At 38.5% G+C, this 22829-nt stretch overlaps 1 protein-coding gene across 4 annotated transcripts in view; it reads right to left on the bottom strand.

Annotated features, from left to right (window-relative positions):
- The window catches only part of LOC127425289 (MAP7 domain-containing protein 1-like), a 71897-nt gene that overhangs the window by 36162 nt on the left and 12906 nt on the right, over nt 1-22829 (bottom strand). For all 4 annotated transcript variants that reach the window (XM_051671059.1, XM_051671061.1, XM_051671060.1 and 1 more), the window contains exons 2-3: nt 4145-4339; nt 324-392 (exon numbers count right to left, since the gene is read on the bottom strand). In XM_051671059.1, the coding sequence (XP_051527019.1) occupies nt 324-392; nt 4145-4339 (264 nt within the window). The remainder of the gene's footprint in view (nt 1-323; nt 393-4144; nt 4340-22829) is intronic.

Here is a 22829-nt window from a genome sequence, read left to right as displayed (position 1 = left end):
GTCACTGTCAGTCATTACCGTTAAACGATGGTGCTGACTTTACCGTAAATATGAAAACTCTCACTAAAAGATCAGTAAAAAGCCTGTTGGCCATGAATTGGCAGGTCCAGTTTGATTCCTAAATTACAAACAGATTACATTTGACATGGGAACTGGGATATATATAATATATAACTGGGATAATTATTACTTAGCCTAACATTGACTCTTTAGCCTATATTTATTTTGAACTATTTCAGCCGCTTCGCACAGCATAAATGTATGATTATCTCTACATGGCCGAACCTGTCCCAGGACAAGTGTTAGTCTTTATTATGCCTTACCTAGATATTTGGCTCTCTCCTCTCGCCTCTGTTTAGCCTGTTTCTGCCGCTGCTGCGAACTTATCCCATCTGTTGAGGAAATAAACAAATTACACTTTAAAATGTCTTTTTTTCTTTTCTTCCAAGGCCAAAAGATACTCTACACAAGTACTGTACGTGAACGCAGATGCTTGTAGCTATGCAAACTTGATTTTGTGTGTTGCTGCATTACAAAATGTGTCAACGCAATTCATAACACAACACAAGCAAATGTTGCATTTTCAAAGTTGCCTCAAGGGGCGCTATAGCGAACATTAGTGTGAACTGTCCACTTCTATGGTGTGTTTTTTTTTTTTTTTATTCAACTACTGTCATGAAGAGACATTTTGTAAGAAAGTGCAAGAAAGTGTAACGGTAGCCAGCTGGTAGGTAGCTGTGCAATGTGTAAACCTCAATCCCCTGTAATCAAGAGGCGCACTAGCGACTGATGCTAGAGGCTGTAGCCTTCAGCCTCCTTGTTAGCGGTTTGAATCCTGCTTGGAGCGGGTTGAGTAAGACCGGTTACAAACGCACATTATACAGGTATATGTTAAATCATACAGTGCGAAGCAATGCATTTGCCGCATGCTCGTAACTGCGCACTCGTACTTGCGTAAAGTATGTTACTGGCCTTAAACTCTGGTGCATTTCTGGTGCATCACACTCAAATTTAAAAGCTCACCATTCACACATACCGTAAACTAATTGCAAAAAATGTGTCTAATTTTTTTCAGAAATCCCCCCAAATAAAAAAAAAAAAAAGACTCAAATTATTCATGAATAATATTCTGTGTTTATAATCTTTTGATAAACTGACATAAAAAAATAAAAAATTCTGTCCTAACTTTGTAAACAAAATTCAGGTTCTGTTCACTCTATCTCACTTTTAAAAGTCTTATTTCATTACACTTTATGGCAGCAAGCACTAACAATTTTTTTCTCTCTCTTTATCACATTCCATCACAATATAAAGATCTGAAATGTAGGCGGCGCTCTAATGCATTTTAGCCCTTCAAAGATGTGGTTGTCCATAGACATTCAGTCTAATTTTCAGTTCATGCACCACCATTGTTATTTCATCAAATATCTCGGCCTCTGACTAGAAGCTCAATTTAAATGGCATTAGAAAGCTGAGATCCTCTCCTTTGTGATGATATATAACTTTTTTTGTCATAAATATTTTTAGTAAAACATACTTTTTTTTAATGTTTTTTTTCCATGCTTTTCCTGCTGGATGGCATATTTTGTTCTGGACATCTAAGATATAACATAGGATTATTCAGCCAAGCAAGCTCAAAGACAAGCAAAAATGGCTTATTTTTTAGGAAACTGCCTAAGGTAAAAGCAGATATAAAGTTTTTAGCTATTTGGGGCTTACAGTAGCAGTGATCGGTGCATACAAGAGATGTTTGTATTTGATGAATTATTGAAATCATATTTCACTTTGTGATTCTTTTAGGTTTTCTTTAACTCTTTATATGTTAATGTTTAAAATAAATTTGGATATTTTTTGTCATATGATTTATAGTTGTAAGCTTTCATGTGTGTATTATGCATAAAATTGTTGCAATTTTGTACTAAAATTTTAAATATATGATTTGCTTTAGGGAAGAGAGGAAAGTTGCATGGTGACTGGACTAATAATTATACATATTTTTATAAAGTATTGTTATTCACTCATATGTGTGTTATTGGTAGTTAGACCATCCCCCCTTTTTTTTTTTTTTTTTTTTTTTTTTTACAAAGGTGTCGAATATGGCCCATTGTCTTTGATACTGGATAAATAAGACATACGCGGTGTAATTTCTCACTCAAACTAACCCTCCCGTTTTTTTTATTTGGTTTTTAACGAGTTGGATAAAATTCTGATCACACTGATCGAAATGTACAGGATGCTCTTCAATGATTTACTTTGATTAGCATGCATACATTCCTATTTAATTTGTGCGTTCTTTACATGTGGGGAACGCTTAACGAAATGCAGTAAGCACCATTTTCCCAGCGAATCGAACTGTTACTATGGCAACCGCTCTGCCTTGCGCCCACCATCAAAAGAACTCTGCAAAGCCTTATACACTCGAGAGAGTCAGACTGTTTGAGAACACTCAACAAATCTTCTCTGGACGCACACACACTCACACTGCTTTGATGCATGGCCACGCGGGGTTTCCACATCTCGCCCCTTTTCACAAACAATGACTTGGCCTGTAGCCACGACTGTCTGACCAATTTACAATTTTTTTTTGTTTAAAAGTCAATCTGGTGAAATGGATGTTCACATGCAGTCCACTAAACAGTCAGCTTTTTCCTCTATGCAGTCATTTTTCTACTGTAGAAGTCCTGGAGCATTTGCTTTACTTGAGCATTAAAGGAATGCTCTGGGTTCAATACAAGTGAAGCTGAATCAACAATATTTGTGGCATAATGTTAATCCTAACCCTGGGGCCTGGGTAGCTCAGTGGTAAAATATGCTGGCTACCACCCCTGGAGTTCACGAGTTCGAATCCAGGGCGTGCCGAGTGACTCCAGCCAGGTCTCCTAAGCAACCAAATTGGCCCGGTTACTAGGGAGGGTAGAGTCACATGTGGTAACCTCCTCGTGGTTGCTATAATGTGGTTCTCGCTCTCGGTGGGGCGTGTGGATGCCGCGGAGAATAGCGCCATGTCTCCATGGTAATGCACTCAACAAGCCACATGATAAGATGCACGGATTGACGGTCTCAGATGCGGAGGCAACTGAGATTCATCCTCCACCCGGATTGAGGCGAGTCACTACGCCACCACGAGGACTTGGAGCGCATTGGGAATTGGGCATGCCGAAAAGAGGAGATAAATAAATAAGTACTGGGCCATTCTTACCAATTTAAATGGATAGTTCACCCCAAAATGAAAATGCTCTCATCATGTACTCACCCTCATACCATCCCAGATGTGTGTGACTTTCTTCCTTCAGCAGAACACATTTGAAGAAAAATATCTTAGCTCAGTAGGAACTTAAAATGCAAGTGGATGGTGATCAGACCTTTGAATCTTCAAAAAAAAAAAAATAACAGACAGTTAGCATAAACATCATCCATACGACTCCAGTAGTTAAATAAATGTCTTCTAAAGCAAAAGTATATTTTTAACTATAAATCATCGCTTCATGAGAGGGTGGAGTTCATGCGGTCTCTCGTCTGACATATTCACGTTGGCATGTTACGGATGTAATATCACGTTTTTCCTCTCAGATGAGACATCCAGGATGAGCAAAAAAATGCCCCATTGTGAGTAAACAAACAGATACAAATTCAGATCTAAACCAAAAGCAACAAAGCTTCTGTACAGCGTTCCTCCTACTCCATTGCAAACAGCGTCGCTCTTCCGTGTGTGTCGCACATGCGTCTGTTCTTGGGTGAACATGCCAACACGATTAAGTCACACACGCATACTGCTGCTGACCGGAAGCAATGATTTATAGTTAAAAACTACTTAAATGTTGGTCTTTTTGGCAGCAAATTGACTGTTTCGCTTTAGAATAATTCATTTAACCAGTGAAGTTGTATGGATGACTGTTTATGCTGACTGTCTGTTCTTTTTCGAGCTTCAAAGGACGTATCACCATCCACTTGAATTTTAAGGACCTACTGAGCTAAGATATTTTTCTTCAAATGTGTTTTGAGGAAGAAAGTAAGTCATACACACCTGGGATGGCATGAGGGTGAGTAAATGATGAGAGAATTTTCCTTTTTGGGTGAACTATCCCTTTAAGCCATAGTTACAGGGTTCGTGAATTTTTCAAGAGAATGTGAATTCTCAGTATACCTTTTTTAGGCGGGGGGTTGGCAGCGCCTCCCGGTGTGGTGGGTCTCGTGTCAGATTTGATTGGTTCCGTTTTTGATGGCGGATCTGTTATGAGGGAGGAGTCTGTGATTGTCGTGTCGTCCGCTTTCAGGATCTCACTGTCCATTTCATTCTCTTTCTCAAGAGTGCCACTTGTCTCTGGTGGAGATGTGAGAACTGGTGAAATAAAAGAAAGAAAAGAAACAAAAAATATTAACTACATTTCTAATAAATAAAAAACTCTACAGCAAATAATACACTTTCACCCAATCTTATCATGTTGTTGTAAAGTCTGAGTGCAAATTTAATAAGCAAGAGCTTCCAAATACTGAAAGGAATTTATTCATTGCCTTAGCAAGCATTATTACTAACTATATTAACTATAGTATTTTCAGGGGAACTATGGTCATCATGGCAAATTTTAAAAGGAATATATTAAACAGCCTCATTATTTTGAGCATCACTGCCCTGACAAACTACAGCACCATTTCTGTCTCCAGGAATATTAATACAGTAATTTGTACGCATCCAGCATACTAAAAACCGCAGTGTATCAGATTTTCACCTTGATTCACTCTGTAGAAACAAGTTCACTCTCATACCTTGCTAACCACTTCAACCCCATTAGCAGGACATTAGCACCATTCACACTTTACTCACACGTAAAACACGTTAAAGACACATGTGATCTCCTTCCCTCAGGCTTTTCACATCCTATACAGTCTTGGGAAAAAGAAAGTACACCCTCCTTGAATTCTATAGTTTTACGTATCAGGACATAATAAAAATCATCTGGTCCTTAGCAGGTCTTAAAATTAGGTAAATACAACCTCAGATGAACAAAAACACATGACATATTATACCGTGTCATGATTTATTTAACAAAAATAAAGCCAAAATGGAGAAGCCATGTGTGAAAAACTAAGTACACCTTATGATTCAAAAGCTTGTAGAATGACCTTTAACAGCAATAACTTCAAGTAATCATTTTCTGTATGACTTTCAGTCTCTCACATCATTGTGGAGGAAATCTGGCCCACTCTTCTTTACAACGTTGCATCAGTTCATTGAGGTTTGCGGGCATTTGTTTATGCACAGCTCTCTTAAGGTCCCGCCACAGCATTTCAATCAGGTTGAGGTCTGGACTTTGACTGGGCCATTGCAACACCTTTATTCTTTTCTTTTTCAGCCATTCTGTTGTAGATTTGCTGGTGTGCTTGGGATCATTGTCCTGTTGCATGACCCAATTTCAGCCAAGCTTTAGCTGTCAGACAGATGGCCTCACATTTTACTCTAGAATACTTTGGTATACAGAGGAGTTCATGGTCAACTCAATGACTGCAAGGTGCCCAGGTCCTGTGGCTGCAAAACAAAGCCCAAATCATCACACCTCCACCACCATGCTTGACAGTTGGTATGAGGTGTTTGTGCTGATACGCTGTGTTTGGTTTTCACCAAATGTGGCACTGTGCATTATGGCCAAACATCTCCACTTTGGTCTCATCTGTCCAAAGGACATTGTTCCAGAAGCCTTGTGGTTTGTTCAGATGCAACTTTGCAAACCTAAGCCGTGCTGCCATGTTCTTTTTAGAGAGAAGAGGCTTTCTCCTGGCAACCCTTCCAAACAAACCATACTTGTTCAGACTTTTTCTAATTTTACTGTCATGAACTTTAACATTTAACATGCTAACTGAGGCCTGTAGAGTCTGAGATGTAACTTGTGGGTTTTTTGCAATTTCTCTGAGCATTGCACGGTCTGACCTTGGGGTGAATTTGCTGGGACGTCCACTCCGGGGAAGATTGGCAACTGTCTTGAATGTTTTCCACTTGTCAATGATCTTTCTCACTGTAGAATGGTGGACTTTAAATTGTTTGGAAATGATCCTATAACCCTTCCCAGATTGATGGGCCGCAACAATTGCTTCTCTAAGATCATTGCTGATGACATTCCTCCTTGGCATTGTGTATACACACACCTGAATGCTCCAGACCAGCAAACTACTAAAACTTCAGCTTTTATAAAGGTGGTCACACTTGCTGATGATCTATTAATCAAGGGCATTTGATTAGCAGCACCTGGCTACTACATAGCCTCTTAATTCCTATAGAAGCAGTAAGGGTGTACTTAGTTTTTCACACATAGCTTCTCCATTTTGGCTTTATTTTTGTTAAATAAATCATGACACGGTGTAATATGTCATGTGTTATTGTTCATCTGAGGCTGTATTTACCTAATTTTAAGACCTGCTAAGGACCAGATGATTTTTATTATGCCCTGATATGTAAAACCATAGAATACAAGGAGGGTGTACTTTCTTTTTCCCATGACTGTACATTATACATTCAGTGAGGAGAGACTGAGAGAGGAAACATTAGCCTCCTGCGTCTCACTTTTCTGTGAATATGAAGGATTGCATGAGACCTGACGGAATAGCTTACTATGCTAATGCTCTGCGTACCATGCTAACTAAATGATGGCATGAAAGTGCTGCGAATTTTGAATAATATTGAGACTACCAATATTTTAACTGATTTTAAAGGGTTTTTAAGACAACAATAGGGCAGTTGTTATTTCCAAGTTGAAGTCAACATGAAATGGTGTTCACAACCATGTGACGTATTTCTGAGTGAAACAGGATTGGGGAGGGTCTGAAAATTAAAAGGGCTTGGTGACATCACCTGAACAAGAAAGTCATTCAGGCGGGCCTGGATAGCTCAGCAAGTAAAGACGCTGACTACCACACCTGGAGTCACAAGTTCAAATCCAGGGTGTGCTGAGTGACTCCAGTCAGGCTTCCTAAGCAACCAGTTGGCCAGGTTGCTAGGGTGGGTAGAGTCACGTTGGGGTAACCTCCTCATGGTCACTATAATGTGGTTCTCACTCTCGGTGGGGTGCGTGTGTGAGATGTGTGTAGATGCCGCGGAGAATAGCGTGAAGCCTCCATACATGCTAGGTCTCCACGGTAACGTGCTCAACAAGCCACATGACAAGATGCACGGATTGACGGTCTCAGATGCAGAGGCAACTGAGATTCATTCTCCACCAGATTGAGGCAAGTCACTATGCCACCACAAGGACTTAGGGTGCATGGGGAATTGGGCATTCCAAATTGGGGAGAAAAAGGGAAGAAAAAAAGTCATTTCAGAGGCGGAGCAAGTTATTACATTTTGATGAAAAATTAAAATGAGATTTTTTTTCTTATTGTGAATAACATGTATGGTTGGGAATCGTAGGGAATTTAATGACTGCGGTCATTAGATTCTTTTGGTACTTTTGAGTTAAATTGAGTTGAGTTTGAATTAAAACTGCAATTCTTACTGGATTTACTGCACACAGGTGCCTGTCATAAAATAATGAGATAATTTCATATTTTAACAAAACAGATTCTTGCAAAATGTGTTTACACAGACTTTTTAATAAAGATATTTTATGAATTCATTTTTTTGTTTTTTTATTAATTGTTTTGATCATTTTTATTTTTTGTGGATCACTATGATTTTGTTTCATTAAAAGGAACCGATTGATAAATAGTAATTTGTCCTAGAGGTAGTGTTGTATAATTTCCAGTGTAGATTTAAAAGAACCGTCTCAAAAGAGTCATTTGTTCGGCAGAATGCACAATCAAAAACCATTAGCAGAACCAAAAGTCATAAAATCATTTAATTCCCGTATTTTTTGGTTATACTTAATTCGTAACTCTAATAACATGCACAGAAAACCCCCAAATCTTCACATCCCACATTTACTGGATTCCACAGCAACTTTTCAATGGATTAACTGAGAACTGTAAAAATCCATGACTGTATTCTTTCTGATGAGTTTAGATAATGATTATGGGATGAATCTAATTAGATTAACAGCTAACAAAATGTGTTTATTGTCGTCACGTCAGACACAGAAATGAGCTTCTGATGCGTTGAAAGCCTGCCGGATAAACAGCAAAGTAGCTGGACCCTCTGGAGAGTCAAATGGAAGGGCAATTAAAGGGCCGGTGGAATAAATCTTCCACTGTGTTCTTGGGCCAACGGCTTCATCATTTCAGTTTCAAACAGACAATATTCATTGGAGAGAGCGGAAAATTGTGCAAAAGTCATTTTCAATACGAGCACTAACATGTCTCTGTGTCAGACCGAAACATTCTGTGTCACTTATAGATATATGGTATCACACCACAATTGTAGACTATATCATTATTGTTAAAGGGATAGTTCACCCAAAAATAAAAATTCTAGTACTCTCAACTCATTTTACCAGATTTTACCAAATCAGCACAGAAAATGTGAAAAAGTCTGCAGATTCTGTCTGGGCCTGTGTATTACCATTGTGTCCTAGAGCAAGAATCTTAAAACCAGGTTTCTCCAGGGAGATTGTCCCTTTAATAAGTGTACCATAAAAGCCGAACCTACACTGTAGCCTCTATGTGGTGGCCTATACGGTGGTTTGCATTTACTGTCAATTTTATTTACATAAATAAACGCAATATTATTAGTGGATTCAAAAGTATGTATCACATTATTGTAGCATTAAAAGCTAAAGTTCATCAAAGTACAGTGTATGACTATACTATATACTATAAAATAGGTTGAGATGAAGGTACATATTGTTTATTATAGATGTTTTCTTTCATTAAGAGAGAAAATAAATCAAGCATACACTGTATCCTGACACGTATGTTCTATGTCTCTGTGTGAGCACACGGCTTTGGTTGTTTCCTTGCCGTGTACTTTTCTGTCTAGTCCGTGTTTCAAGTTCAGAGCATGGTGTCTGGATCCTGACTCATTGGTCTGGTTCGGTCTTGTTTCTGAGTCAGGATCCGGACACTCATGCTCCATGCCTTGTCTTTGTGAGAGCATGGCTTCGTGTTCGGTTTCGGATCTCTTGCCGTGTGTTCTTGTCTGGTCTTGTCTTTTTGTTTGAGCACATGGCTGATGATGGCTTCATTGCCATGTGCTTTATTGTCTTGTCTTTGTGTTTGTTTGAGCACATGGCCAATGACGGCTTCATTGCCATGTGCTCTTCCTGCCTGGTCTGTTGTGTTTTTTGTGAGCACATGGTTCTTGTTAAGCTGTTTGCCATGTGCTGTCTCTTGTCCTGACCCTGCACCCTTGTTACCTCATTATTAGTTCATTTGATTCACCTGCTTTTCTTTTTATCCGCCTCGCTTTCATTCCTATTTAACCCCATTTAATGTGTTATTAGTCTTGTTTCAGTTCGTTGTGGTTTATCACCCTGTTAGGTTCTCCCGTTTTGTGTTGAGAATTTATGAAATCTCTTAAAACGCCCAACAATTCAAAGGTCAAAAGTTCAAATGTTCCATGTAAAAACAAGTGCAAACTCTTTCAGAACAACTCAGCACAGTCGTTAGTACTGATTTTCAGTGATGACTGCTAGAGAATTGCCGCAATAACCTCCTATATGTTTGTAAAGTACACAAAAAAGGGTCACAGGAAAGACCTGAAATTCGCCGAGATGCAAGGGCATGATGTCACACAAACATGTCGACACTCAGGAAGATATACAAAGTGATAAACATTGACTTTATTAAGTAATATCGATAAATGAGTTTGTTTCCACATTACATGATATTAAAGCTTGTTTAACAAAAGCCTGCAGAAACAGGTGTATAAAACATTATGATCTCTTTTGATAATCGTACACCTGAAGCACAAATGCTAGCGCTGCAGCATTGTTTATCAGTTGGGTTGCTAGGAGACATCTCTAATGAGAGTCAAACCCCTGCTAAGCTAACGGGAGTGTTGCAGTTCCGAATATCAGGGAATGGAATGCATTTATGGTCGGAGATATCAAGTAGGAATATCCCACATCCAACTTAAATGGAACGCATCATAACCGTGTACCCTACGAAACGAAATTTATTGCAAGCAACATTTAAATCGCAAATATTATTAGATAGATTTTTCCAGGTATTATAGACCTCTTTGGTAGATTCATATGAAAAATTATGATTTCTGAATGTCTGTACGGGAGATGTTCATTTCACACAACAATCATGCTGCCGTTAAAATTAGGCTTGAGCATTAAGTGTCATTTCAAGTTTTGGCTTTCATGCGTGGACATGTTTTTAAAATGTCAATTGGTATTATTAATTAGCTGCGACTTAATGTATGATGCCCAAAGGCATAGGGTGTCTTATTCATTGTGAAACTGTGTTTTCTTAATGGCATGAATCACACTGAATGCCCAGACTTAAAATGCACTGCACGCCACTGACGTGTAGCCTACGCCGTTGGTTTGACGCAGAAGTATAAATCGGCCTTAAAAGAATAGTTCACACAAAAATGAAAATTCTCATTATTTACTCACCTTCATACCATCCCAGATGTGTATGACTTTGCTGAATACAAACGAAGATTTTTAGAAATGAATGGGTATCAAAATTGTAAAACTCCAAAAATAACATAATGGCAGCATAAAAGTAATCCATAAGACTCCAGTGGTTTAATCCATATCTTCAGAAGCGATATGATAGGTGTGGGTGAGAAACAGATCAATATTTAAGTCTTTTTTAACTATAAATTCTCCTCCTTGCCAAGTAGGTGGTGATATGCACAAAGAATGCAAATCGCCAAAAACAAAAGAAGAAGAATGTGAAAGTGGAGATTGATAGTAAAAAAGGACTTAAATATTGATTTGTTTCTCACCCACACCTATCATATCACTTCCGAAGACGTGGATCTAACCACTGGAGTCTTATGGATTACTTTTATGCTGCCTTTATGTGCTTTTTGGATCTTCAAAGCTTTGGTACCAATTCACTGTGAGGACATACAGAGCTAAACATTTTCTTCTAAAAATCTTCATTTGTGTTCAGCTGAAGAAAGTCATACACATCTGTGATGGCATGAGGGTGAGTAAATGATGAGAGAATTTTAATTTTTTTGGGTGAACTATAAATCGCTTTGGAAAAAGTATAAGCTAAATGACTACCAACTTGACCTCTGACCTTGCATTAATTATTTAAATGGTGTAACACCAAAATGTTAGCCTATATCACCCTGTTATTTGAAGTTAAACCCAGGTTTTTGTAAAAATCGACATGCATCTTGACCCATGACCTCACAGTGTAAACATGAGGTCAACATGGCGTGTAAACATCCTGTGATGATTAGAAGGCAGGTCTGTATTTGTCCTGTTGCTTCTGAGGTCACTGAGGTCTTAGTCTTTGATTATGCAGTTGCTGTCTTCTGAGGGCCGATGCTGTAGATCCCATGGCGTCCATGAGAGAAAGACAAAAAATGTCACTGCCTACAGACTAATGGCTGTTTAGTTGTGGCAATGCTACTATATGCTACTGTACATTCTACTGTATGAATGGACAATAAATAGCTCTGGGTGAAACATATGCCAGAAAAAACATGGTAACCATAGTTTTTACCAATAGTAGTACAGTTAGTACAGACAATAATTTATATTTTTCAAGAATAGGAAACATTCAAGGCTTAACCCAGAGAGATCATTCTCTCTTGCTTGTCTCTCGTTCTCTCTTTGAGAAAGAAAAGCAACACATCAAAGTCAGATGATAAGTCTCTCACGAGCCTCCCCTCCGAGCTCTTTTTAGATGTTCTCATGTTCAGTCTGTAAAGGTTAGCAGCAGGCTAATGTCTCACTCTACTCGTTTACTGAGACCGAAGGGACAAACTGTCTGTGCTAACATAGAGACTCCATCTGGCCTGGCAACGAAACAGAAAGTGTGCCATTTTTCTCCTGCTAAGAAGCAGATACGTTCACGCTAACCAGATGCTAAATTACTCTAATTTGGAGATAGAATCAATTAGTGCTTCACAGAAGTAATTGGGCTGGCAATACACAAGGCATGTTAGATGTGAGATAAAATAAGTAGATGCAAGTGTATGTTATCACAACGATACAGCAAATTTAGGATGGAGAATTTATGAAATCTCTTAAGACGTCCAACAAGTCAAAGGTCAAAAGTTCAAACGTCTAATGTTCCGTGTAAAAACAAGTGCAAACTCTTTCAGAACAACTCAGCACAGTCGTTAGTACTGATTTTCAGTGATGACTGCTAGAGAATTGCCGCAATTACCTCCTATATGTTTGTAAAGTACACAAAAAAGGGTCACAGGAAAGACCTGAATCTATACTGATGGTTGGAAGGTTCTTCTCACCCTGTATAGGGTACCAAAGTGAGTTATTTCGTACTGGACAAACAGAGAAATAATTAATTAATTTCTTGTTTATTTTTTCAATCCTGGTCTGTACACATTTGTTTTTTTTTTTTTTCTCTCCCCTTTTTCTCCCCAATTTGGAATGCCCAATTCCCAATGCGCTCTAGGTCCTCGTGGTGGCGTAGTGACTCGCCTCAATCCGGGTGGCGGAGGCCGAATCTCAGTTGCCTCCGCGTCTGAGACCGTCAATCCGCACATCTTATCACGTGGCTTGTTGAGCGCGTTACCGCGGAGACATAGCGTGTATGAAGGCTTCACGCTATTCTCCGCGGCATCCACGCACAACTCACCACGCGTCCCACCGAGAGCGAACCATATTATAGCGACCACGAGGAGGTTAACCCATGTGACTCTACCCTCCCTAGCAACCGGGCCAATTTGGTTGCTTAGGAGACCTGGCTGGAGTCACTCGTGACTCTAGGGGTGGTAGTCAGTGTCTTTACTCGCTGAGCTACCCAGGCCCCCATCTGTACACATTTTCTAAAAAAACAAAAACAAACAAAGAACCATTACGTTTTTTTGACATTTTGACATTATTTTCATGACAGTTATGCACATTTTACTCCCATGATTTCTTTACCGCAATGTGGAAAAAAATTGTCATTATGATATTCTCATTACTGAAACTAGAAGAAAATGATATGCTATTAAAAATTGTGAAGTATTTATACATCATAGTAGCACTCCCTTGGTACTGCCTTTTATTTATGCTTATTTTAATTAAAAAATCTTTATACAACATGTTTTTTTACTGTAATACTGTTTCATCACTGAAAATGGGAATAGTAACAGTAAAATGCCCAGAAACGTTATGGTAATGAGATTTGGGGGGTAAAATGTGTTACAATGCAAAATATCTTAATGGTCCTAAATGTAGTCTTCATTTTATTTATACAAAATATATTTTAATCTATATATATACAGTCCAAAAGTTTGTGGACACCCCCTTCTAATTAACAAATCTGGTTACTCCATTAAATCCAGTAAAGAAAAATCTTAATGTTTCTTTATGTAATGGCTTGGGCTTTGTGTGCTTCCAAATTTGTGGCAACTGTTTGGGGATAGCCCTTTTCTGTTCCACAAAGGGAAGTCCATAAAAAAATGGTTTACTGTGTCTGGCGTGGAAGAAATTGACTGGCCTGCACAAAGCCCAGACCTGAACACCACTGATCACTTTTGGGGTGAACTGGAACAGCAACTGTAAGTCAGGCCCCATCGACCAACATCAGTTCCTGACCTCACTGATAGCCTTGTGTCTGAATGAGAGCAAATCCCTGCAGCCATGTTACTACATACAGTATAGTGGAAAGCCTTCCCAAAAGAGTGGAAGCTGTTATTACAGCAAAGGGGGAAACTGATGCCTAAGGTTTTGAAATCAGATTTTCATCAAGCACATATGGTGTCCACAAACTTTTGGCCATATAGTGTATATATATATATATATATATATATATATATATATATATATATATATATATATATATATATATATATATTTATTTATTTATTTATTTTTTTGCACTTATTTGGGTTTAAATATGACAAGGACAATCCAATAAATTTGAAATGAATTAAATTAATCCTTCCCTACTTTTTTTGTCACGTTTCACTTGGAAATACTTCCGATTATGGAATTAAAATGGGTTGTGAATGCCGTTTGTTGACTTTTAGTAAATAAATAGATTTAATTTTGACTTCACATTGTCTTTAATGGCCCATAAGTAAAGCAACAGAAACCAAGATGAAATCTCTGTAGATACACTCGTGAGGATGTAGGAAAGAGGTCAAGACCAGAGTCGAGAACTTTTGTGAACATGAAAGAGAAAGAAAAACTGCAAGTGATCCATGGATGAGATAATGTTTGGGCAGAGGGGCAAAAAGATTAAATCACAGCCGTAAACCCAAGACTAAAGCATGAGAAATGTTTAGGACATGTCCAGGCAGATCATCAAAGAGAGATTCAGGCATTTCAGACAAAAAAAAGCTTTTGCATTTGGCTTTAAAGAGAGAAGGTCACTAGGATCCTTAAGAAAATCAAAAGTTCATGGCAAACTTGCCACAAATTCGCCACTGATCATTTTCACATGCAAATGAGCTTTGCGGCAAACCTGTGGCAAATTGTCCATTGTCGCAAAAAGGTTTGGCGGAGGTACACCACTACCGGCGAAGAGCTGCAAACTTCTGGCAAACATATGCGGTAAATCAAAAGCTCATTTACATTTAAAAATAACGAGCGTCAAATTTGTTGCAAATTTGCAGCTAGTTTCGATTTTTTTTAAGGGGATTCTTCTAAAACACAGAAAAGAGCCTTTGATTCAAGTATTTGTTGACACAAACACCTAGCCAGATCTGGTCGCTGAGCTAAACATAAAAACACCTGCGTTTGAGTCCAAAAGTTCATGTGATGGGTCTATCGGGTCCATTGCTGCCGACTCAGATTTCAGCTCCAACACAGATGCTTTCAGTAAAAATAGATCTCACAATCCCTTATCGGCCATAAAAGGAGGTAAGATTTCACCTAGAATCTTTTAAAAAATAAAATAAAAACATAGAGTGGACAAAGGAAATATAATGAAAGACGAAAACTGCAAAACTCACTGCCCAACCTGATATCATTAACATTAGGTGACTGTGGTGATATTTTTGCAAAAGGACATTACGTGGTTTCTTTCATGTATTGCAGTATTTCCGAGGTGAAATGTCCACTGAGTGGCGCTAAAAGCGAGTTACATTTTATCCCAAACAGATGAGGTTTATAAGCTTAATGCTCGAGTTTTAAATCAACAAAACTGATCACCCTACCTTAAACCTTACCAATAGTTTCATAAAAACCATATGTGAGATAAAAAACGCAATTGCTGAAGCAACCACGTAATTTTGTGGTGCTTCTATGACACTTTCGGCTAACATGTCGACTCACATAGCTCAGCTAAGTTACCGCCAGAGGTGGGTAGAGTAGCCAAAAATAGTTAAACATTAATTACTCAAGTAGAAGTAAAAGTACTAATGTTAATAATTACTTGAGTAAGAGTAAGAAAGTATCAAATTAAAAGATTTCTCAAGTAGTGAGTAACTAGTTACATTGCAAAGATCTGATTATTAATTTTAACACCTTGCATGCATGAATCATGTGTCTATGTCATCCTTTATACCCACTATTAGAGTGACAGTTTGAAAATGAAAATGATGATATCATTTATTCACACTCATGTTCTAAACCAGTATGACCTGGACACAATGAACACAATTAAGGAAATGTTAGACAGAATGTTAGCCTCAGTCACCATTCACTTCCATTTGTTTGTTTATTTCCATTTTTGAAAGTGAATGGTGACTGAGGATGTCAGCCCCTAACATTTTGCCTAACACCTTGTTTTTGGTTCCAGAGAAGATGAAGACACAAAGGTTTGGAACAATGACAGTGACAGAATATTAATTTATGGGTGAACTATCACTTTAAGGATGCTTGACAGCAATTATTACAGAAAAAATAAAATGTCTCACAGGCTCAGTTATATTATTATGTATAATACTGTATATTCTGAGTTATGAATCAAAGCAAGATCATGCATTATTAACGCCTAATGTTGCCATTTCACAACTTTTTAAAGTCCTGCATGGATTCTTAGTTCAGTAGGCTAAATTTTGTAGCTTACAGTATATGCGTTTCATATTTAAATATCCAGTTATAACTACACACACCTATCTGTAGTTTTGCATTAGCATATGTGCTCTGAGAGTCAGTGAAGGGATTTAGAGACACAATAGTGTGAAGTGGGTCAGTGGCCCTTCCATAACAGGTCTGTATGTGGACAGCAGCGGGAAGAGCACAAGCCTGGGATCTGTGGATCTGGGTCAGTCAGACCTCCGGCATGTACGGCATGCCGCCCTACTGTCTGTGTAGATGGCAACAGAGCATAACATGGCACAGGACGCCTGTGTTCTGCAAACACAGATGCACATGACCGACAGAGAGGAGCAGCAAAACTGAACAAGGACACTGAGAGAGAAACTATGAGCTTGTATATTTCTTCCTCTGTTTACTTTAAAAAATGGTGCAAACCTTTAAGGGAATATTCCGGTTTCAATATAAGTTAAGCTCATTAGACAGCATTTGTGGCGTAATGTTGATTCCCCCTCTTCCTTTTCCTTTTTTTTTTTTTCTTTTTCTCCCAATTTGGAATGCATAATTCCCAATGCGCTTTTAAGTCCTCGTGGTGGCGTAGTGACTCGCCTCAATCCGGGTGGCGGAGGATGAATCCCAGTTGCCTCCGCGTCTGAGACCATCAACCAGCGCATCTTATCATGTGGCTTGTTGAGCGCGTTGCCACGGAGACATAGTGTGTGTGGAGGCTTCACGCCATCCACCGTGGCATCCGTGCTCAACTCACCACGCGCCCCACAGAGAACGAACCACATTATAGCGACCATGAGGAGGTTACCCCATGTGTCTCTACCCTCCCTAGCAACCGGGCCAATTTGGTTGCTTAGGAGACCTGCCTGGAGTCACTCAGCACGCCCTGGGATTCGAACTAGCGGACTCCAGGGGTGGTAGCCAGCGTCTTTTACCACTGAGCTACCCAGGCCACCCTCCCTCTTCCTTTTCTTTAAAAAAAAAAAGCAGAAATCGAGGTTACAGTGGAAGTGAATGGGGCCAATTTTTGGAGGGTTTAAAGGCAGAAATTTGAAGCTTGTAATTTAAGAAAAGCACTTACATAAATTCTTCTGTTAAAACGAAATACATTTTTGTGGTAATCGACATTAAGCCACAATGCTGTCGATTGACCTTAACTTGTATTGAACCCGGAATACTCCTTTAAAGGGATAGTTCACGTAACAATATAAATTCTGTCATAATTTACTCACACTCATGTTATTCTAAACCCAATTGATATACTTTCTTTTGTGGAACAGGCAGACTGTCTGTCACACACACACACACACACACACACACACTGTACACCAGAGGATGCTTCATCCAAACACCATTAATATTAGAACAACTCTCCGGATCTCTCCCACTGAATGAAGTCAGCTAACTGCATGCACAAATGGAAACTCTGGACACAGTTTATACAGTATCTTGATATACGGTATGGGCACAAAAAAGGCAAAAGCATTCTTAAACCAAAAAGCTCCAAACTGATTGGCTGGCAACTACGTCATTTCCAGGAATTGGGGTGAAAAGATTTTTATTGGTCCGCTAAGAAACTAAGTCATGTTTATGAGGTACTAGGCTGCTACAATGAGTGCATTAGAGGACAAACTATTTGCTGGATTTGACAAAATTTCAATTTTGAAATATGTTAAGCTTTGTTTGAAGCATTTTGCAGCAATTAAATAAACTACATCAACAAGAAGAACTGTATATTCTTTGTTATCAAAGTAAAAAACACTTTTGTGTTTAGTAACAGACCTACCTATCTCTGTGTAAGAAAATTAAATAATAATTACACTGTCACCAAGATGATTTTTTGACCTGCAGTTTTGATAAAAAATAATGGGCGAAAATGTACATTTTTACCCTTCTCTACAAAATAATATAATACTCAGTAAATATTGATCAAATGCATATAATATTCTGTCTTTCATCATCATTTATGATTTTCTTTAACCAGAAAAAAATAAAATAATAAATAAATTAAAAAAAAAAACATTTTTTAGCCGGGGACACGGAATGACCTTATTGTGCTATCATCAATTAAATTTAGCCCCTAAACAATATGTAAAACAAAACAAACTGTGGTTGGTTGCTTTACATGTCAATCATACCGTTTTTTCCTGTCTAAATGGGTAATTCTTGGACAGAAAAAGCTACAAAAAGACCAGATTTTATGCTGATAGTCAAAAATCTGGCTATGCAAGACTATTGGGGACGTATCTGTCTAGTTTGGCCACAAGCTGTTCGTCAAATTAGACAGTTTGTGGCACAAAGAAAAAAGTGGTTCCAATTGAAATAGGCCGAATAAGAACCACACAATCTGCCTAGATGGTTGCCCCTGATCACAGACATAACACAACAACAGCAAGCATTTTTAAAAGCCACTGCCTGTAAGCAAAAATTGCACCATTGCTAATTGGTCTCCTACCGAGATGTTTCCAGCTTGTTTGGTGTGTGACTGATCAATTACTTAGAACTAATCAGCTGCAATAAATGTTTTAATTCATTCAGGGAACTATGATGTTCCAAGAGGTCATACTTCATATGATATTAGTATCCAAAAGAGCCATAAAACATTCAAAGAGCCTCTGACCTCAGATCAGTATAAATGAGGTAAGCTGCATTAGGAATTTTATCCTTGTCAAATCTACATTAGAGCTGCCTAAAGATGATTTAATGGAAAGAAAATCTACATGTGTGCATGTGTGTCTAAACTGTGTAGATGTGCAGCATATCAGTACAGTTGACTTTGTTTACATCCCAGTGACCCACATCCATCCGTGTGCATGTTGAAGTGTGTAAATTCTGTACAACTAGATAGATACATAGAAGTATAGACAGACAGATAGATAGATAGATAGATAGAATGATAGACAAACAATTAGAACGATAGACAGATAGACAGTGTCACAGGTTGTCTCCCTTGTGTTTCCTAGGACTCTTATTTTGAAGTGTTTCCCCCTGACTACATTACCCAGTATGAACTGCCCTCATCACTGCCATCTGTTCCTTATTGTTCTCACCTGTTTTCCATTCCCTTATTATGCCTTGTATGTATAAATACCCTCTAGTTTAGTTCCTTCTTTGTCAGTTCTTGTTTTGTTGTTGTTTTGAGTTCCTGTTTGTTGTTTCACTGTCATCATTTTTATTAAAGCCTGCAAATAGAGCCAACATCTCATCTCGGCAACCATTTGTGACAAACAGAACAATAGACAGATAGATTGATAGATAGAAAGATAAAATGATAGAACAATAGATAGATGGATAGATATCTCCAGAAAAACAGTATGTTGTCTTTGTCGAGGCAACATATTGTTGTCTTGTTTGGAAGGCTGCATCCTCCGGAGGTCACATTTCTCAGCCGCATATGTCATCGAGGCTGTCTCATTTCATAAAAGTGAGTAGGACACTTCGAATACAGCCTTCGAATGCGACCTTCTTTCACGGGAATTTGGAGGATGCATGAGGTGTATCCTTTGTGGGCACTCACAACCCACAATTCTTTGCTTCAACGGAAGTGTCTAAAAAAAATAACGCCAATTTGCCTGTAAATATGATGTTCAAACGCAAGTAATGTTAATTCCCAAGTTGAAGTACCTCAGTAGATGGGTGCAGAGTATATAATATGTATAATTATATTAATATATAATTAAAGTATTAGACTAAATGTACACCTGTAAAATCTATTTTCTTTTCTCTTTACATCTTTATAACTCTCCTAAAATGTACCTCATACATTCCCTTCTAAAGGGACTTTGTTCCCTTCTCACTCAAAGCGCTCGCGCTTGTTAAAGAGTGGCGTGCTGTCATAGCAACCATAAACGAGATTTGTTTAAACGAGGACGCTCGGTACACCGCAGCCTTCAAAGGACGCGTCCTACCTAGCACGCAGCCTTCCAAATGAGACACAGCCAATGACTGTATTCAAGCAGATTTCTTTAACATTCCCCTCGTTTGTCATTGGTCAGACAAAACAGATAGTCTCGTGCCATTGGTTGAGCCAGAGTTGCTGTGTGGGCCTGGTCAGGATGATCAAGCAAACGTAAATGTTATGAAAGCGCCACAAAGCCACTCTGTTTACAATTTTCTGGGAAGTCAACCTAAGAATGGCTAAACTTACAGTTGTCTATGCACATTAAGCTGTGACAGGAGAAAGTATTTTAACAATAAACTCATTTACACACTTCATCTTTAAAGAGCAGTTATTTGCATGCTATCTACTGCTAGCAGGGTTTAGTGGAGGGTATCTGGGATTGTCTACCCATCTTTGAGTGTACTGAAGAGATAGAAGACAGATATAAACATGTAAAACAGAGCACACAGGTGCTGCCGGTCATAAAAACTGATCTTGGCGGAAGCATCAAGAGCAAGTTTCTCTGTCCTACCTCTCACTGGAAAATGGCTTTTGGAAGTGTGACGAGGAGGAGGGCGGGGCAGGGCCGTGACTACACACGCCCGGCCCCCAATCGGGCTAATCCTGCAATGAGTGTGTGTGTGTGTGTGTGTGTATGTTTGTGTGGTCTTTATGTTTTAATTTCTCAATAAACATTATTTTGATGGTTTGTCTGGTTCCCGCCTCCTCCTTTCCATTTTAACCTTGTTACAGGAAGTTAATTAAGATGCTTGGAAAGTGAAAACCAGCAGGCATGCAAGGTTTATGGCCTAGAGCAGGGGTAGGCAACCCTGGTCCTGGAGTGCAACAGACATTTCTGGTTTTTGTTTTACCCAAGCCCCTTAATAAATTAACTGATTTAATTATTGGCTTAACTGGCTAGAATTACCATGTGTTCCAGGTATTTAGCAATTGACAATTAAGAGATACCTATAAAACCTGCAGGATTGTGCCACTCCAGGACCAGGGTTGCCTACCCCTGGCCTAGAGGTTAGGTCTCTGGTCTGGCAGTGCACAGTGTTACCTGTGTTAAGTTTGTGAAAAAACAAAATCGATGTAACCTTGTGCAAGCTACTTCAGAAACCTTAATTTATTTCAGGTGTACTCTTCTTGCAATAAGATGCTTCATTCAGAGCACTTAGGGGCCGTTTACACGAAAACGTTTTCAACTAAAAACAGAAAAATGTTTATGCGTTTTGGCTGTTCGTTTACACAATGGCATTTTGGGGCCTGAAAACGCAAACTTTTGAAAACGGGTTTCAAAGTGCAAGTTTTTGAAAATGATGCCGTTATTGTCTCCGTGTAAACATACAAAAATGCGAATTTGTGAAAACGATTACTTCATGCGCACGCGTATTACGTGTTCAGTCTATAGGCATGCGTGGGAGTACTTCAAAACAACGTGCGAGACATTCAAAACTACAATGGCGGACTACAGGATTGTGTTTGTGCTGCTCAAGACTTGTAGTAATAAAGCAACATCATTGTCTGTCCAGACAAAATTGCTCGATGCTTTCGCCATCTTCATTGTTTGTATTCACCGCTCTGTGGAAGAATGCTTATGTGTGCAGGCACGTAGTGTTTTTTTACAAAGTGACATCGCCAACTACTGGCCTGGCATGCATAATACAGAGTTTTTAGTCGTTTTCGCGGATCCGTGTGAACGGGGATCGTTTTGACAATGTTGTCGTCAGTACGCAAAACTTTTCAAAAACGCAAAGGAAAACTTTTCTGTTTTTAGTACATCATTGTCGTGTAAACGTACCCTTAGAGGAAAGGGAGAAAATTAATTTTTCTGAAACAGTTGTGCCTTAGTTTTGCATTCCCTCCAAATAAATCTGCGTTCCCTCGCAATAAGTTTTTCGTTCCCTTCTGATTATTTAGGTTTTATCCATCTCTTACAAAAAATAACTATGGTTTTGCTACACTAAGCAGCTCAACTATGGCATTTGTATAACCATAGTAACCACACAATTAATCATGGTTTTACTACAGTAACTATAGTTTAACTATATTATTTGCATTAAAACCATAACTAAAACATTTACCATGGTTTTACTACAGTAACCATATTTTAACCATGATATTTGTAGTAAAACCACAGTAATAGGCAAATACAGGTTAACCAAAACTATGATAATAAAAATCAATAATTCCGCCAAAAAAACAAAACAAAAAACATGGTTACTACAGTTTTACTATAGTAACACCATGGTTAATTTGTGGTACAAGTACAGTAAAAATTGCCCTTAAAAAATCGCCATGGTTTCACTATAGTAAAACTACAGTAAACATAACTGTAGTAACTATGTTTGTTTTTTGGCAGAATGATTGATTTTTATTATCATAGTTTTGGTTAACCTGTATTTGCCTATTACTATGGTTTTACTAGTAATAATTAGTTTAAAAAAAAAACATGTGCTTCAAATTAACCATGGTGTTACTATAGTAAAACTGCAGTGACTATGTTTTTTTGTTTTGTTTTTTTGGCATGAATGGCTATGATATTTATTACCATAGATTTGGTTTTCCTTTGGTTTTACAACAAATATAATGCTTTAACAACAAGTAAAACCTTAGCTCATGAAGGGATGGACAAAGCTATTGTGCGGGAACCCAAAATTATTGTGAGGGGATGCAAAACTATTTCAGAAAATAGATTCCCTCCCTGTCCCTTAAGGGGCTCTGTAGCTTTGAGAGTAATGCACCTGCTTATTAAAAAGTAATTGTCTAAATCCATTCAAGCAAAGCTATGTGTTTAAGAGGAAATGTTGCTGTAAGTTCCATGCATTCTGCTTCCATTAAAAGCCACTTGATACTGAGGTCATTTTCAATGGAGGAAGGACTCGTGTCCTTGATTTTTCAGTCTCTTCCAAGCCAAGATGAAAGGGGAAATGACATCACCT

This window comes from Myxocyprinus asiaticus, chromosome 34 (genome assembly GCF_019703515.2).
Source record: "Myxocyprinus asiaticus isolate MX2 ecotype Aquarium Trade chromosome 34, UBuf_Myxa_2, whole genome shotgun sequence".
NCBI lineage: Eukaryota > Metazoa > Chordata > Actinopteri > Cypriniformes > Catostomidae > Myxocyprinus > Myxocyprinus asiaticus.
The sequence above is the reverse complement of the archived record's forward strand: the minus strand, read 5'-3'. Positions and strand labels throughout refer to the sequence as shown.